Source organism: Pan paniscus, chromosome 5 (assembly GCF_029289425.2).
Source record: "Pan paniscus chromosome 5, NHGRI_mPanPan1-v2.0_pri, whole genome shotgun sequence".
Taxonomy (NCBI): Eukaryota; Metazoa; Chordata; class Mammalia; order Primates; family Hominidae; genus Pan; species Pan paniscus.
This window is the reverse complement of record NC_073254.2, coordinates 173016596-173032912: the sequence shown is the minus strand read 5'-3', so window position 1 is coordinate 173032912 and position 16317 is coordinate 173016596. Positions and strand designations below refer to the sequence as shown.

The 16317-nt window shown below is 38.6% G+C and overlaps 1 protein-coding gene across 6 annotated transcripts; it reads left to right on the top strand.

Moving 5' to 3' along the window:
- Positions 1–1239: 1239 nt before the first annotated feature.
- On the top strand, positions 1240–15890 carry MTRF1L (mitochondrial translation release factor 1 like). 6 transcript variants are annotated; one of them, XM_003811490.6, is made up of 7 exons: positions 1240–1533; positions 5331–5410; positions 8647–8722; positions 9288–9451; positions 10990–11107; positions 12642–12778; positions 13868–15890. In XM_003811490.6, exons 1-7 carry the CDS (start codon positions 1275–1277, stop codon positions 14066–14068), a joined length of 1035 nt encoding a protein of 344 aa, XP_003811538.1. In that variant the 5' UTR covers positions 1240–1274; the 3' UTR covers positions 14069–15890. The 6 variants fall into 6 exon arrangements, with proteins under 6 accessions (XP_003811538.1, XP_003811536.1, XP_057158596.1 ...); XM_003811488.6 differs by having other exon boundaries at positions 8647–8830; XM_057302613.2 differs by lacking the exon at positions 12642–12778.
- Positions 15891–16317: the final 427 nt, after the last annotated feature.

The following is a 16317-nucleotide window of genomic DNA, read 5'->3' as shown; positions in this document are numbered from 1 at the left end:
CATTTCATTCTTCCACTCACTCTGCATTTGTTATCGTGCTAAGAGGTGAAAAGAGAGAGGCAATGCAAACGTTATTTTCTAAGAATGTTTATACTTAACAGTTTCGATTCGATGAACTAAGGATATTTTAACTTTGATAAGGGTTCCCATTTTTTACCATTTTATTTTTTATGAATAAATTAGAAGTTTCGTACTTCTAATATATCACCTCTCTCAACAGTGAAATACCACTTAGTAGACGCTGCCCAAACCAGTTAGGTAGTGGCAGTTCTCAGATTGAGCGTTTAGCCCTCGCATTCCCAGGACTGTCTTGGTTGTGTTTATTCCCTCATATTTATTTCTCCGTTGAGCTGTGAACAGGTCTTTTGAAAAGTGCAAAGCATTGTGCCAATAAATGTCGGTATTGCTGGCACCTATCCGCTACCAGTTCTTTGGAAAGGGATGAGGGTTGGACTCCTGGAGGCAGATAACTGAAGGCTTTGTTGGGCTGTAGGTTGCCGTAACACGGAATCAACTCCACCTCTTTAAAAAAGCTGACGATAAGTGGGACTAAGTGAAAATGAATGGGCAGGTGAATAATAAAGTCCTTTGAAAGCAAGTAAATGACGCGGCAGATGAAGGGCACGCATGTCTATTGTGCAAATTCATTCAGTGGTTATCTCATAATACACTTATCACGTCCTTATTAACACGAACCTCACCCACCGTGGACAAGAGAAACATAAGCAGGAAAAAAGGAGGAGGAATAAACACACGCCTGTCCATAATAAAACTCGCTCTTGAAGACTCAGCGGCAGCCCTGCACCGGAGACTGACTACTTGCGCGGCTGTGACCTCCGCCCTGCAGCGGACCCTCGACTGCCCTGCACTGCGGCTCTGGAGGCCCCGACTCAGTGCATGGGAAAGAAATCCTCACTATCAGAAAACAGAGGGGCAATTTGCTGCTCTCCCTTTCCGGCCCAACACGTCACCCATCAACCGGGTACCTACGAAGAGGCTTTCAGAGGAGGCGCCCAAGGTCTCCCAGGCCCGCCCCTCCCCAATCACGCTCCGCTCAGCCCCCTCAACTTTTGGCCTCCGGGAAGTTCGCAGCGTTCTCACGCTTGGCAGGAAGTTCCCGCCAAGGCTTCCGGAAAATCCTTTAAAAAACAGCGCTTGCGCTGGGCGGGGCTTGGTGCGCTCTCACCCTTATCTCCAAGTTCCGGGTGTTGTCGCGAGGGCTGCTCTGTCCGGAACTTCCGGTTCCGGTCAGGGTCCGCGGTCTCGGCCTAACGATGCGGTCCCGGGTTCTGTGGGGCGCTGCCCGGTGGCTCTGGCCCCGCCGGGCCGTTGGCCCAGCCCGCCGGCCCCTGAGCTCCGGTAGCCCGCCGCTGGAGGAGCTGTTCGCCCGGGGCGGGCCCTTGCGGACCTTCCTCGAGCGCCATTCGGGGTCTGAAGCCCACTTGAAGGTCAGGAGGCCCGAGTTGCTGGCGGTGATCAGACTGCTGAACGAGAAGGAGCAGGAGCTGCGGGAGACTGAGCACTTGCTGCACGGTAAGGGTCGGGCCCGGGGGAGAGGCGTCAGAGCACATTCTTGACTCTTCGTTTGACTTTTCCACTGCCCACACTACCCGAGTTTGAAACTCTTTACTCACTTGCAGCCGTTTTTATTTTGGATCAGAGGTCAGGACATCATTACGTGCTGTGATCCCATCCTCTCCTGTGGGCTCTCTTGTGCTCCTTTGCCACGTTGCTCTGCCCCCTTTTACATGCTTATTAGTTGTGGACTCGGGCAAGAGCTCATTAGCTCAGCAAGGATAAATAAGGCACTGTCCCTGTGATGGGCTCCACAGCGGTGTTTCTCAAAGTGTGGTGTGGAGACCCATTTGCAGTAGTATCAGGGCAGTGCTTGTTAATAGCAGACTTAGGACTCAGAATCTCAGACCTATACGTGGGTAAAGGTACTAAATTGGGAAATTCAGTATGGCCTAAGTATAGAATAGGTGGGAGATGATGTCATAGAAACATGAAGCCAGAAAAATAGTTAAGAACCTTGCAAGACAAAGAATTTGGATTTATTTTTTATAGACCATAGAAAGTTAGCAAATGTTTTTAAGCAGAGAATTCACGTCTTTGTAAAGAAAAGTTAATGGTGGCATGCGCTGAGGATAAATTGGAGTATTCTCCAGAAACCCTGGTGGCTGACAGGCCAGGGAGGAGGCAGTTGAAACAATCCAAAGAAGAAATGGTGATAGGCATAGTTCTGACTCACAAAACATTTTGAGAAACAAGTTAGGATTTAGTGGCTTATGCCCTGAGAAGGATGAAGGAGAGAGTTAGTTCTAAGAAAAGTCTTAGGTTTCTGGCTTCAGCACGAGTGGTACTGTTAATTAAGATGAAAGTATAAAAGTTGGACCGAATTTTTTAAAAAGACGAGTTTTGCATTGAATGCCATATTAAGTTAAAAACACCTGTGAAAAGGAATTCCAATAAAGATATCTGTACTAGTCTAGGAGAAAAAATTACTGACATAGGAGAAAAATTGAGCCCAAATAATCATATGAGAGCTCTCGAGATATACAGTACATGGTAAATTAAACCTTAGAAGTAGATGAGAACACTCAGGGAAAATGTGTTAAGATAGAAACAAGTCTAACAAGGCCAGAAATACACAGTATTTGAGGAGCAGGCAGAGAAGAAGGCTATAAAAGGTCAAGAAAAAAACAGCCAGAGCTTTGTGACCTTGAAGTAGATAAATAAATGAAGCTGTAGAAGCCAATAGAAAATTTCAAGAAGAGCTCCTTGGCCAGGCATGGTGGCTCACGCCTCTAATTCCAGCACTTTGAGAGGCTCAGGTGGGCCGATCACTTGAGCCCAGGAGTTCGAGACCAGCCTGGGCAACATGGCAAAACCCTGTCTCTACAAACAATGCAAAATTAGCTGGGCATGGTGGTGCGTGCCTGTGGTCCCAGCTACTTGAGAGGCTGAGGTGGGAGAATCGCTTGAACCCGGGAGGTGGAGGTTGCAGTGAGCCAAGATGGTGCCACTGCATTCCAGCCTGGGTGACAGTGCAAGACCCTGCCTCAAAAAAAAAAAAAAAAAAAAAAAAAAATCCTTAGTACCTGACATAGAAAGGTAAAACAACCTTTTCAGCTCACACTGAAATAAGTCTTTAGATTTGGCAATTTTGTCATTGGTAACTTGAATAAAAATGGTCTTGATATGATTATAGAATCCAGTGTAACAGCTTGAGAAGTAAATTAGAGTTAACAGGAGAAAAGTTATAAAAATGGCATTTTATCTCCAGAAATCTGGGTGGGAAAAGAGGGGTGACAATAAGCAGCTACTTAAAGGGTTGAAAAGAAAAGGACCCATTTAGAATGGGAAACCATAAACATCTTTGTAGGCAAAGGGGAAGGCAGGCACATGGTAGGTGTCCAGTAAACATATGTTGATTTATAATATTCAAGAGAAATTAAAGTAGTATATTACCATTGCCTGTGAGTAACTCCTAATTCTAAACCCTTTAGAGCTGCACTGTCCAATATAGTAGCCAGTAGCCACACAGCTGTTGAGCAATTTGTGGCTAGTCTGAATTCAGGTGTGTAAGTGTAAAATACATATAGATTTCAAACACTTGGTATAAAAAGTAATATTTTTATGTTAATTACATGTTGAAATAATATTTGGAGCATATTGGGTTAAATAAAATATAGTGTTAAAATTAAATTACTTCTAGACTCTAGTTCCAATCTCCTTAGCTTTGCAGAACTGAAAGGCACCTTAGAGATCATCCAGCTCAGAACTTTCATTTCATTCTTGTCATAACTGAGAGAAGTTGAGCCTATTGCCCTAACAGTACCTTAGCGATTAAGCTAGGGCTAGAATTCATTTTTGCTTTTCCTAACTCAACACATTTTCCATTCTACCAAATTTCTTCCATACCATATGCTTGCCAAAATAATTTTCAGCAGTGCTTCCTGTACTTGCTTATCTCAGTTTTGCTGTTGTTATTCTCTCTCCTCGAGTTAATCTTTCTTTCCTTTTTCTGCCCATTCCAAAACCAAAGATTCCTTCAAGGCACAACTGTTTTAATATTTAATCACATAGTGTATTAGTCTGTTTTCACACTGCTGATAAAGACATACCCAAGACGGGGTAATTTTTAAGAAAAAGAGGTTTAATAGACTAACAGTTCCACGTGGCTGGGGAGGCCTCCCAATCATGGTGGAAGGCAAAAGGCACGTCTTACATGGCAGCAGACAAGAGAGATAACTTGTGCAGGGGAACTCTTCTTTATAAAACCATCAGATCTTGTAAGATTTATTCACTATCATAAGAACAGCACGGGAAATACCTGCCCCCATGATTCAGTTACCTCTCACTGGGTCCCTCCCACAACAGGTGGGAATTGTGGGAGCTACAAATCAAAATGAGATTTGGGTGGGGACACAGCCAAACCATGTCACATAAGGGTTTAGGTTATTTTTTGTTTTTCTCTTCTAGAAAAATATAAGGAAACTAAAATTATCTATAATGCTCTCTTGAGGGCAGGTCTTATATATGTATTATCCCACTTCCCAGCATGGTTGGTTCTTAATAGATAAGCATACAAACTGATGCTTTGTAAGAGTTTGAACTTTCAATAGAGAGAACAATTTGTTAATAGCCAGAAATTTTCCCTTTCCTCCTCCTTTATATAGGCTGCATATCATCTATAGGGTAGAGGAATGAGAAAGTATGTTTTATAAGGTAAAAATGAAAATTCAAAGATGAAACAACAATAAAGGTAAAGCCAGAGAGAGAGAGAGAGGAGTACTTCGTATAAACATTCTGTATACATTAGGCAGAATCTAATAAATGTTTTTGGGTGGATACTAAAATACTAATGAAACATTTGCTTATAAGAGAATAAATTTCTACTTTGTAATTGAATTTTAGTTTTCCTGGTGTAACCTTCTGTATCCCTTCTGTCTTATTAGCTAAATGCATTCGTTATTATACAGTCTAAGTTGGAAGTCTAAAAGCATATTTATTAAGGTGAATATTTCATGGAGATGAAATTATGGAAGAGTTTAACTTCTTTATATTTTTATAGAAATTTGTACTTGTACTTTATCAGAAAAAAAATTTTATACTTACATGCTTATGAAAACTAATATATAAAATGGTGAAATTGATTGAAAGGACATTTATTGAAAGGCATTTATTGAATGGCATTTATTGAAAGGACAAGATAGACATTTTATTTTTCCCTTCAGCTCTAATAACCATAAAACCATTTCCTAGAAGTCTGCTGGCAGTTTAACACTAATTAAGGAAAACCTTAACTTCTGCCCTTTTTTTCCTAGATGAGAATGAAGATTTAAGGAAACTTGCAGAGAATGAAATCACTTTGTGTCAAAAAGAAATAACTCAGCTGAAGCATCAGGTATGGTATTTCTGCAAAGAATAAAGCATTTGTGCTATTCTTAGGCATTAAAGTTTATTAAAGGTTTATAAAAACAAGTGACTAGCTTGTTACTGTTTAGAATAAACTGGGTTTTTAAAATTTATTTTCTAGATTTATTGAGGTATAAATTGACCCCCAAAATTGCATATATTTAAGGTATATGATGTGATGTTTTCATATATGCATACATTTTGAAATGATTATGACTATCAATAAACTGGTTTTTAAAGAACAAACTTCACATGGTCCTGTTTTCATCATACTAAAAGTACTGTAGAGCTCTCACAGAAAGATAAATGTCACAGTGATAGTATTTTCTGGAAAGGCAGCGAAATAGTGGCATATCTTCCCTCTTTTTTTTTTTTTTTTTTTTTAAGAAGACTGGAGGTAGACATGGGGCAGAAGAGGTTATATGAAAGGACTTCAAAAGTTTGTGGAAAACTGGAATTAAAAGATAAAAATATATATATAAACTTTAATTTATTGACATAAGTGCCACCAGCTATCAAGTTCAGGACACTTTGGTAAGCAAAAAGGTGATATACCAGCATTTAATGCATCCCTAAAGAACTGAGGGTCCTGGGAATTTAACCATGTCAATGTAGTCTTTTTTATATTATTAACTAAAAAAAAATGGGTACCCTTTACAAGTTTTTTAAGATCAGGAAACAAAAAAAAGGAGGAGCCAAATAAGGACTGTAACATGAGTGCCTGTGGATTTCCCATTGAAGCTCTCAAAATTGCCTGTTTGATGAGAGGAATGAGCAGGAGCACTGGTGTAGGAGAGGACTCTGGTGAAGCTGTCCCTGGTATTTTGCTAAAACTTGGCTTTCTCAAAACCCTCATAGTAAGCAGATACTGTTCTTTGGCCCTCCAGAATGTCAATAAGCAAGGTGCCTTGAGAATCCCCAAAAAGACTATTGCCATGACTTTTGCCCCTAGCCAGTCTGCTTTTGCTTTGACTGGACCCCTTCCACCTCTTGGTGGCCATTGTTTTGATTGTACTTTGTCTCCAGGATCATACTGGTAAAGCCATGTTTCACTTCTGGTTATAATTCAAAGAAATGCTTTAGGATCTTGATCCAATTTGTTTAAAATTTCTATTGAAAGCTCTGCTCTTGCCTCCAGCTGATCTGCATGCAAAGGTTCTGGCACCCATCCAGTGGAAAGTTTGCTCACCTTTAATTTTTTTGTCAGAATTTTATAAGCTGAACCAGTTGAGCTGTCTGTGGTTTGGCTATTGTTTCTGCTGTTAATCATCAGTCTTCTTCAATTAGGGCACGAATAAGATAATTTTTTCCCTCACAAATTGATGCGGATGGTCTGCCACTGTGGACTTCTTCTTCAACATCATCTTGTCTCTACTTAAAATGAGTTATCCATTTGTAAACTGCTGATTTCTTCAGGGCATCGTCCCCATAAACTTTTCATAAAGCATCAATGATTTCACCATTCTTCCACCCAAGCTTCACGAGCAATTTAATGTTTGTTCTTGCTTCAGTTTAACAGAGTTCATATTGCTCTGATGGGGCTCTTTGCAAACTGATACCCTTTTTAGTACCTCAAACTAGAGCCTGTGACTTGTTATAACAAGTTAGCACGAGTTTATTTTGTTACAAAATAACTTTGAAATACAACTTCTTGAAGTCCCCTGGTAGAGTGATAGTAGACTGTGAGCTCCTCAGGGCCAGGAATACTTATTTTGCCTCTCTCACACTATTTGGAATGCCAGACCTAGAGTAAGCCCTCACGATTTTAAGAATTGGATTACATTGCTTTGGTTGTACATCTTTGTGAATTACAGAACATATAGAGTTAATGAAGAATAATTATATGAAATTAGAGCCACTCTTTGCTAATTCTGTAAAGCAGAGACTAAAGGTTGACAGCAATTACCGTTGGGGATAAGTGAAAGAATATGTTAGGTAAGGAAGGAGCCAGGAAAGGGGGTACTTATTTTTGAGAATCTGCTTCCCCTTTAGCCAAATGTGAAAATTACTAAAAATTAATGTTCCTATAACCTATGTTAGAGGGGGAGAATTCCACTATAAGGTGAAAAGTGTAGTGTAGCTCGCATTTTACCCATTTTCTAAATTAAATTTTGTGTGAATAAGAAGGATATGTGTATTAAATGTTTCTGTTCAGTGTCTAGTAATCAACAAACAGAAGTAAAATCCATTATTTGTTCAAAATTTGAATGATAATGTTGTATTGGCATAGGCTAGAGAGATGGAAAAGTAGTAACTAGCATAGCTTCTGACCAATGTCAAGTGTGATAGCAGTGTACTCAGGTATATTCAGGTTCAATTCTAGCTCTTCCACTTAACTTTTGAGTTGGGTAATGCTGAGCCACTAGATTATTCAACCCCTGTAAAGTTAGTTTCACATCTTAAGGTAGAACTGTTAATAATACTTACCCAAGATTGTTTTAAGAATTACAGTATGTACAGGGCTTAGAATGCCTGCCATATATTAAAGAACCAATAAAATGTTGGTAGCTTTTCTTATTAATTGACCTAATCTAAGAAGTCTTTGTTCTAGATCCCCTTGATTAGAAACACACTATTGTAATGGAGGGAAGACTGATCTAGGCACAAAGGTTTTGTGTTCTTGTGCCTGCTTGGCCAGTAACTAACACTTTGCCCTTAAACAAGTCATTTAATCTCTGTTAAGCTCTGTTTCCTTTACATGTATAATTAGAGAATTGGACCAGATAATCTCTAAGGGCCTTTTTAGTTTCAAAATTACAAGTTTCTCGTCCATAATAAGAAATCTTAAAATAATACAAATGCAGTTTTGAGTGCTTTTGGTTTTCTGCCATATTAGGCCTTAATTTTCAAGAAGATGGATCTAGAATCTTCTTTTGCTTTCCACAACAGTATAATCTCCTAATCAGAGCAAGTACTTAGTTCTTATTAACTGAAGAGAGAACTGATACAAAGCATACAAGAACTCCAACAGACAATAAAACAAGCCTGAAGTTTTAGCTGAATCTAAACAGCATTTATAATATGGTTGTAACATTAATACTTTATGGAAGTTACACATTATACAGTTCTAATTGGCAAGGTGGTTGAACAGTACTCAGTAATATTACATTATTTGCTTGGTGAAACTTAAATATTTAAAATTCCTGAATCTAATCATTTAGCTTTTTATTTTTTGATAAATTTTAAATCTTAATTATAGGAGGGGTGATATTTTTATATTTACAGATTATCTTACTTTTGGTTCCCTCAGAAGAAACAGATGAAAATGATTTGATCCTGGAAGTAACTGCAGGAGTTGGAGGTCAGGAGGCAATGTTGTTTACATCAGAGATATTTGATATGTATCAGCAATATGCTGCATTTAAAAGATGGCATTTTGAAACCCTGGAATATTTTCCAAGTGAACTAGGTCAGTAAACTATTCATTTTGTTTCAGGTAAAGTGTTTAGGAAAAGAGTTGGAAAGACCATGACTAGGCTTTAGAACTTATCTGTAAGGATGCTTATGTAGTTTTATGCTCATCATTTACCTAATAAATTTGAATGCACATACAGTAATTTTGAGATGACCTATAAAATCTAATGGAGAGTCTTTCAATAATACTAACCATCGAATTGATAACAGTCTTTAAAAGTAGTCTTAGATGTGTTACTGATGTCAATTGATTAGCCCCATAAATGCTGTTTAGTACTTGTAAGCAGTAAAGATAAATATTAAAACATTGAATATTTTAATATGTTTTACAGTCTCCATGTTTATCTCCTTTTATGACTTTAAAAATATACCTCAAGATAGTAGATGTGATGGTCAATTATTTATAAATGGCAGGAATAATAAAAATAATTCTATTTCCCTGTATTTTCAAGGTGGCCTTAGACATGCATCTGCCAGCATTGGGGGTTCAGAAGCCTATAGGCACATGAAATTTGAAGGAGGTGTTCACAGAGTACAAAGAGTGCCAAAGACAGAAAAGCAAGGCCGCGTCCATACTAGCACCATGACTGTAGCAATATTACCCCAGCCTACTGAGGTAAGGCACAAGCCCCTCTCCTTGGAATCCTGGGCCTAGCACAGTGCCTTGTCCCCAGAGTAACATTCACAGTTTACTGAATTGAGTATCTGTTTGGTCTTCCTTGTGTATTTTGAGTTGCATATTATCTCAGTCTAAAAAATATAATTTTATAATGCTAAAAAATTAAGGATTTGTAAATGATACAATGTTGCATTGTCTGTGTATTAGTATTTTCCTAATAAGTAGTTATTGTGAGATCATCTCTGTGGGTGAAATAATAACCTATTTAAATATGGACTGGTTGCCTTTATAATGACTTCTGCCTTGTGTGACTGGTTTGTGGGGTATTAACAGCAACAATCCTATTTAACAAAGGTAATTACTTAACAGAATTGCTGCTTCATAACCCAGTTACATTAAAATGAAAGTATATTGTTATACTGTTCATAATGAGTATACTTTATTCTCACAAAGCAAATTCTCAGTCTATATTTTTAAGATAACTTAGTGTAGGAGTTCTGTTTTGCCTCATTTCCCTTCTGCTGAAAAGTGATAGCAGATATCTGACTTGTTTTTCAGAATGAAGTGTGAATGCTTTGAGAAGGAACTCTTAGTGGTTCCTATGCTAATTTTGGGAAAAAGTGCTATTTGGCTCTGTAATAGGTTTAATGGAGTTCCTTTCTTTAGGTCTTATTAGTTTCTTTAGATCTAATTTTTGTGTGAAGCATAGGTGAGAAACTAAGCAGTTAAGGGAGAGAGTAAAGTAGAATAAGTGGCAGGAGCCACACCTAGAAACCTAGTCACTTATGTTTAACCATCTTGGGGTGGAAGTTTTCAGGAAAAGATGAGAGACTGAGGTCCATGTATCATCTAATTCCTCTAGCAACCATAAGAGGGAGTCAACACAGGGAGACATAGAGGTAGAAGGCCCAGAGAATGGTAGGATTCTTACTGTCAGCATTGCAGAGATGTCACAGAATGGTTCTTAGTTGTTCATGAAACAGTGCTTTTGATGGTGGCTCCTAGGACAAAGCATTACCTTGACCTCAGATCCCAGTGTGTTGAGGAATTGAGACTCATGACTTCTTGGCCATCCCATTTCCATTTGGCTCATCTTTGCCTCCAAATATGTTTGAAATAAAACGAAACAGACCCTTCCCACAGTTCTCAAGCTACCATTTTTTTTCCTGCTGCTAGGCTCTTTAAACTCAGAAAAATTTGAAAAAACCTTAAACATTCAGTTCTAAAAGTAGGCAGAATAGTATCAAGTTCTGCTGTTTCTGTGGTAAGAAATAGGTAAAGGGAAGCCAGGTTTTTGAGGACTAGAAAGGATTTGTTTTTCAAAACTGTACAGTCCTGTGCTATTTCGATTCCCTACTCTTCCAAAAAGCAAAAAAGTTTTAAAATGGTATCCTTCTAGCTACTCTCTAGTCTTAAAATTAAACCTCCCAAATATATGAATTCTGTACATGTTGTATATTCATAAATGGGTCGCTCTTGCCTTTATAAAGTTGATACATGTAATCTTTTAAAATCCCAACTTATCTTCTGTATAGATTAATCTGGTGATTAATCCGAAAGATTTGAGAATTGACACTAAGCGAGCCAGTGGAGCTGGGGGGCAGCATGTAAATACCACGGACAGTGCTGTCCGGATAGTTCATCTTCCAACAGGTGTGTACTTATTCCTTCAATATATGACACCAAAGAAATCAATTTTGGAATAATTTGACTAATTTTCCACTGAAATAGATCCTCGGTTACCAGAGAAGTATATACTTCTAAGGATTGTTATTAAATATTTGATTTACTTAGAATCCTTACCTGATACTCTGTGGGATAACTGCAAGGCGAGGAAGAGGGAGGGATCCAAACTCAGGGAATGTCTGTATTAATTACTATTTATAGAAGGTGTGGATGGTCCTTTCAGGTGGAGTTCTGAGTTTTACACTTAAAAAGAAAATTCTCACAATGAAGTAATTATCATGGGTTCTTTATCAGAAAATGCTCTAAATCGTTGGTTCTGAGCCTTTTTGCAGGGGGAGGGGAACATGGCTTCCTTTAAAAAAAAAATGATATGAAAGCATTGGACCTCCTACTCAGAAACACATATACAGTTTTGCATATAATTGCAGGGGCTTCTTTCCATTAAGTTCATTCACATACTTCGAGGGGATCTGATTCTAGATAGTTAGGCAAAGGGACTATATCGAAATCTCCAGTATACTGTAGCTCAAACTAAACGTCTTTCACAGGTATCACCACAGTGATTCACATGTGATAAAGAGCATAGGGATAGCAAATCTCAGTTATCTAGAAAGGAAACAAGAATCTCTTACTGTGACTGATCTCAAATGGGCATAGTCCCTATTAACTAATAGTGGTTGAGGCCAGTACTGGATTGTTACGATTTTGTTATTTTAATTATGAGAATATCCTTATGTTAAACTGGATGATGTCTTAGGTAATACAGAATATGAAACAAAAATTGGGGGAAAAAATGGATAGCCTAAAAAAATTAAGTGATTTTCTCTAGTAATAGGATTTTTCATATATCATAGTTTCTATAAGTAGTTGTTACTTTTAAAACATGGTGGCTAGCTGAGGGGAAACAATCTGTATTAAATGATTTATGCTTATTGTTTAGTATGTATGCCTTCAGTATAGAAATAATTTGTGCTAGGCCAGGCGCGGTGGCTCACGCCTGTAATCCCAGCACTTTGGGAGGCCAAGGCAGGCGGATCACGAGGTCAGGAGACCGAGACCATCCTGGCTAACAAGGTGAAACCCCGTCTCTACTAAAAATACAAAAAAAAATTAGCCAGGCATGGTGGCAGGTGCCTGTAGTCCCAGCTACTCGGGAGGCTGAGGCAGGAGAATCGCTTGAACCCGGGAGGCAGAGCTTGCAGTGAGCCGAGATCGCGCCACTGCACTCCAGCCTGGGCGACAGAGCGAGACGCCATCTCAAACAAAAAAAGAAAGAAATACTTTGTGCTATTTGTGCTATTGCTCAAAACTTAAATTTTCAGTTTTCTGATAAACTCTGCAAAAGTTAAGCTTATAGTCTCTCCCTTTTTTATTAGAGTCCTCTGTTTTTCCCCCTCATAAAGGAAGAAGAAAAAGGATGAGGAGGAAAAGGAGTATTCCTTGATAATAAGTAAAGAAGATTTTTTTATTAAAACTTTTTAATTCTCGTAACACTATTCAGGTGTTGTTTCTGAATGTCAACAAGAGAGATCTCAGCTGAAAAATAAAGAGCTGGCTATGACAAAGTTACGTGCAAAACTGTACAGCATGCATCTAGAAGAAGAAACAAATAAAAGACAGAATGCTAGAAAAATTCAGGTAAAAAATGAATTTTAAAAATGCTTTTAAAGGATAGAAATATTTTTATATAACTCAGCTTTTTTTTAATAACTCAGTTTTTATATATCATATTTGTTTTAACCTGTGTTGAAAACAATTCAAGTAGTCTAAGGGCTATCCTTCTTTGATAGTAATCTTACATCTCTGCCCTGTTTTCTATATTCAAAGGTATTTTTCTCAGACTTTTAATCCGTTACTAAAAATAAAGATATATACTGAGTCCTCATTCATTTTTAATCCTTTGAAATTTTAATTATGCAAGAAAGTTGGAAAGTGAACTCAACTTGGCTTTCTTCCTGTTTTTTTCTTCCTGTATTTAGTTTTTGTTGTTTGTTATTGAGATGGAGTTTCGCTCTTGTCACCCAGGCTGGAGTGCAGTGGCGCGATCTCGGCTCACTGCGACCTCCGCCCCCCGGGTTCAAGCAATTCTCCTGCCGCAGCCTCCTGAGTAGCTGGGATTATAGGTGCCTGCCACCACACCCGGCTAATTTTTTGTATTTTTAGTAGAGACGGGGTTTCGCCATGTTGGGCAGGCTGGTCTCGAACTCCTGACCTCAGGTGCTCCACCCACCTCAGCCTCCCAAAGTGCTGGGATTACAGGTGTGAGCCACTGCGCCTGGCCGGTATTTAATTTTATAACTACAGAGCCTTTTAAGAATTCCTCAATATGGGAAACTCACCACCTTGTTACCACGGAAGATGACTGCATTAATTCACAGAGATTATATGTATTCAGCGACTATAGGAATAGCAACTATGTGCCAGGCTCTATAGTCATCATCACTGTGTAGTAGACACTGTATTTTGCAGATCGGGAAACTAAGTTGCCCGAGGTCATAGAACATTGAAGTGGCTGAGGCAGGATTCAGATATTAATCTGATTTTAGAGCACGTGTTCTTTTTTCTATATCATGTTCCCATGTCATTTGAAATTCTAAGTGTTTAAAACCTGGTTCTCACATTTTGATTCATGTTATAAATCAAGAACTTAAGTCTCCAAATAAGTTAAATTTGTAGGTTTAAATTGCCCTGAATCTAACTGCATCTCATCTTTTTCTCTATATACAGATTGGAAGTAAAGGAAGATCAGAGAAAATAAGAACATATAATTTTCCACAGAACCGGGTCACAGATCACAGAATAAACAAGACGCTGCATGATCTTGAAACTTTTATGCAAGGAGATTATCTACTGGATGAACTTGTACAGTCATTGAAGGAATACGCCGATTATGAATCTTTAGTAGAAATTATTTCCCAAAAAGTTTAAGTTGATTTGTTATTTATAGACTTTCGTAGCTTAGAAAAATTCTACAGTACATCCACATAGGGTGAAAATACCCTTATTCTCTTAAAAAACATGAGTTAACACAGTTGGAGGTAATATGCATATTCTGAAGTCATAGATAATTTACACAGATCTCTCTCAATGCATTAGCAAAAATCATACAATATACAGATGGTCCTCGATTTACATTGTGGTTAATTCCCAATAAACCCATCATAAGTTAAAAATGCATAAAACGTTAGCAACACAGCAGTCTCCTAATTAATGACAGCTTGACTTAACAATTTTCCAACTTTACCATGGTGTGAAAGAGGTATGATTCCTAAGTCCTAAGGAGCTCCTCAGCTTGAAATGGGGCTGCATCCCTATAAACCCATCATAAAGTCAAAAAATCCTAAAACGTAAGTTGGTGACCATCTGTAATCATGACGTGGTGGTAAATCTTGGACGCTACCTTACAATAACTAGACAAAGGAAAACCATCCTTTGTCCTGTTCTGTGTAAATATTTAATGAATGATCAAAACTTCAGTTTAAACATTATGAAAAACTTTAAACATAAAGTAGTAGAAATAAGACAGTAAATACTGTATCCTAATATCCAGTCAGGATACAGAAACCATACCATTAACTTGAACAGGGATAATTTTAATATAAAAAACTGTTAACTGATAATGATATTAACTTTTAAGAGGGATGAAAGAGAGCTATGATGTCCTAGGACTGAGAGTACCCCAGGAAGGAATACCCTTGAAAGGGTCTCCCCTTCCCCATGGTGAAGTCAGGCCTAATGGAGAGAGTGGCTACAGCCTACTCAGTGATTGGGAAATTCCCTGTCTTGCCCTGGGCCAGAGCTGGTGTACCGCTGGTGGATCAGGTCTTACAAGCAAAGAACCTCACACTCCCGACTGGTAAGCCAGAAGCCTCTTGCTAGGGTGTGAGCAAAACTTGGACAGGAACTCTCAGTAGATGTTTGTGTTTGTCAAGATTCTCCAGACAAACTTCCTTAAAAGGATTGGCTTGTGTTACTATTATTAAGTCTAACAAGTCCGAAAGCTGGAGTGTGAGGCAGGAGGCTGGAAACCCAGGAAAGCTGATGGTGCAAGGTCCAGTCCAAAGGTATCTGTTGGAGGATTCTCTTGTTCTGGGAAGAGGACGGTCTTTTTTTCTCTTCAGACCTTCACCTAACTGGATCAAGCCCACTAACATCGAGGAGGACAGTCTGCATTACTCAGAGTTCACTGATTGATTTAAATGTCAATCTCATGTAAAAACACCCTCACAGAAACACCTAGAATAATGTTTGACCTTATAATTGGAAAATCAGAGCAAAAGTTAAATCTCTAAAAAAAAAAAAAAAAGTATGACCCAGTAGCTAGGCACCTGTGGCCCTGCCAAGTTGACACATAAAATTAACTGTCACAGTATCATCTTAGAAGTGAAAGAAGCCCCTTTATCCTGCAGTGCCCCTCTACCACCACCTACTGACAAAGAACATGGTGCTATCTGGCATGGGAGAAATGTTCAGTTTGCTATGGCTTGTATGTGTCCCCTCAAATTCAATTGTTGCCAATGTGACAGCATCAAGAGGTGGGGCCTTTAAGAGATCACTAGGCCATGAGGGATTCTCTTAGGACTGGGATGAAGGCCCATAATAAAAGAGGTTTCAGGGAGCATCCTGCTAGCTTGCCTTCTGTATGTGAGAACACAGCAAGAAAGCCCTAGTCAACAAGTGCCAGCTCCTTGATCTTAGACTTCCCATCCTCCAGAACTGTGAGAAATACATTTCTGTTCCTTACAAATTACCCAGTCTCCTGTATTCTGTTATAGCAGCACAAAATGAAGATACCATACCTGAACACCTGAACATTCTTCACAAGGTAGTAAATGCACTGCTTTATTCTGGTCTCAGTATTGTGTGCTTAATAAGGAAATGAAAAAGGGTGGATCAGGGCATAGGATGAACAAGTTACTGCTAGACCTCTCACAATGCCACTAATGGATAAGATTGTATTTTCATCATTCTTGTCTCTTCGGAAGCTAACACCATGCTATAATAGGCACTAAATAGATGTCTAAAAACACTTCAAGTATTTGTCTAGAAATCTGGTGCATTGTTCAGAAAGAACCAAAATTCAACATAATTTCAAAGGGCCTAAAGCACTAGTTAATCAAAATTCATTAGTTTTTAATGGTACTACCACTCTCAAATTTAAAATGTCATCTTATGTT

What these genes read in the sequence shown, in the direction of transcription:
- MTRF1L (XM_003811488.6), top strand. Translation starts at nt 1,275, where the DNA reads ATGCGGTCCCGGGTTCTGTGGGGCGCTGCCCGGTGGCTCTGGCCCCGC. An exon ending in ATATTTTCCAAGTGAACTAG is followed by an intron (nt 8,831 to 9,287) that starts GTCAGTAAACTA and finishes TGTATTTTCAAG; the next exon opens with GTGGCCTTAGACATGCATCT. An exon ending in AGAATGCTAGAAAAATTCAG is followed by an intron (nt 12,779 to 13,867) that starts GTAAAAAATGAA and finishes CTCTATATACAG; the next exon opens with ATTGGAAGTAAAGGAAGATC.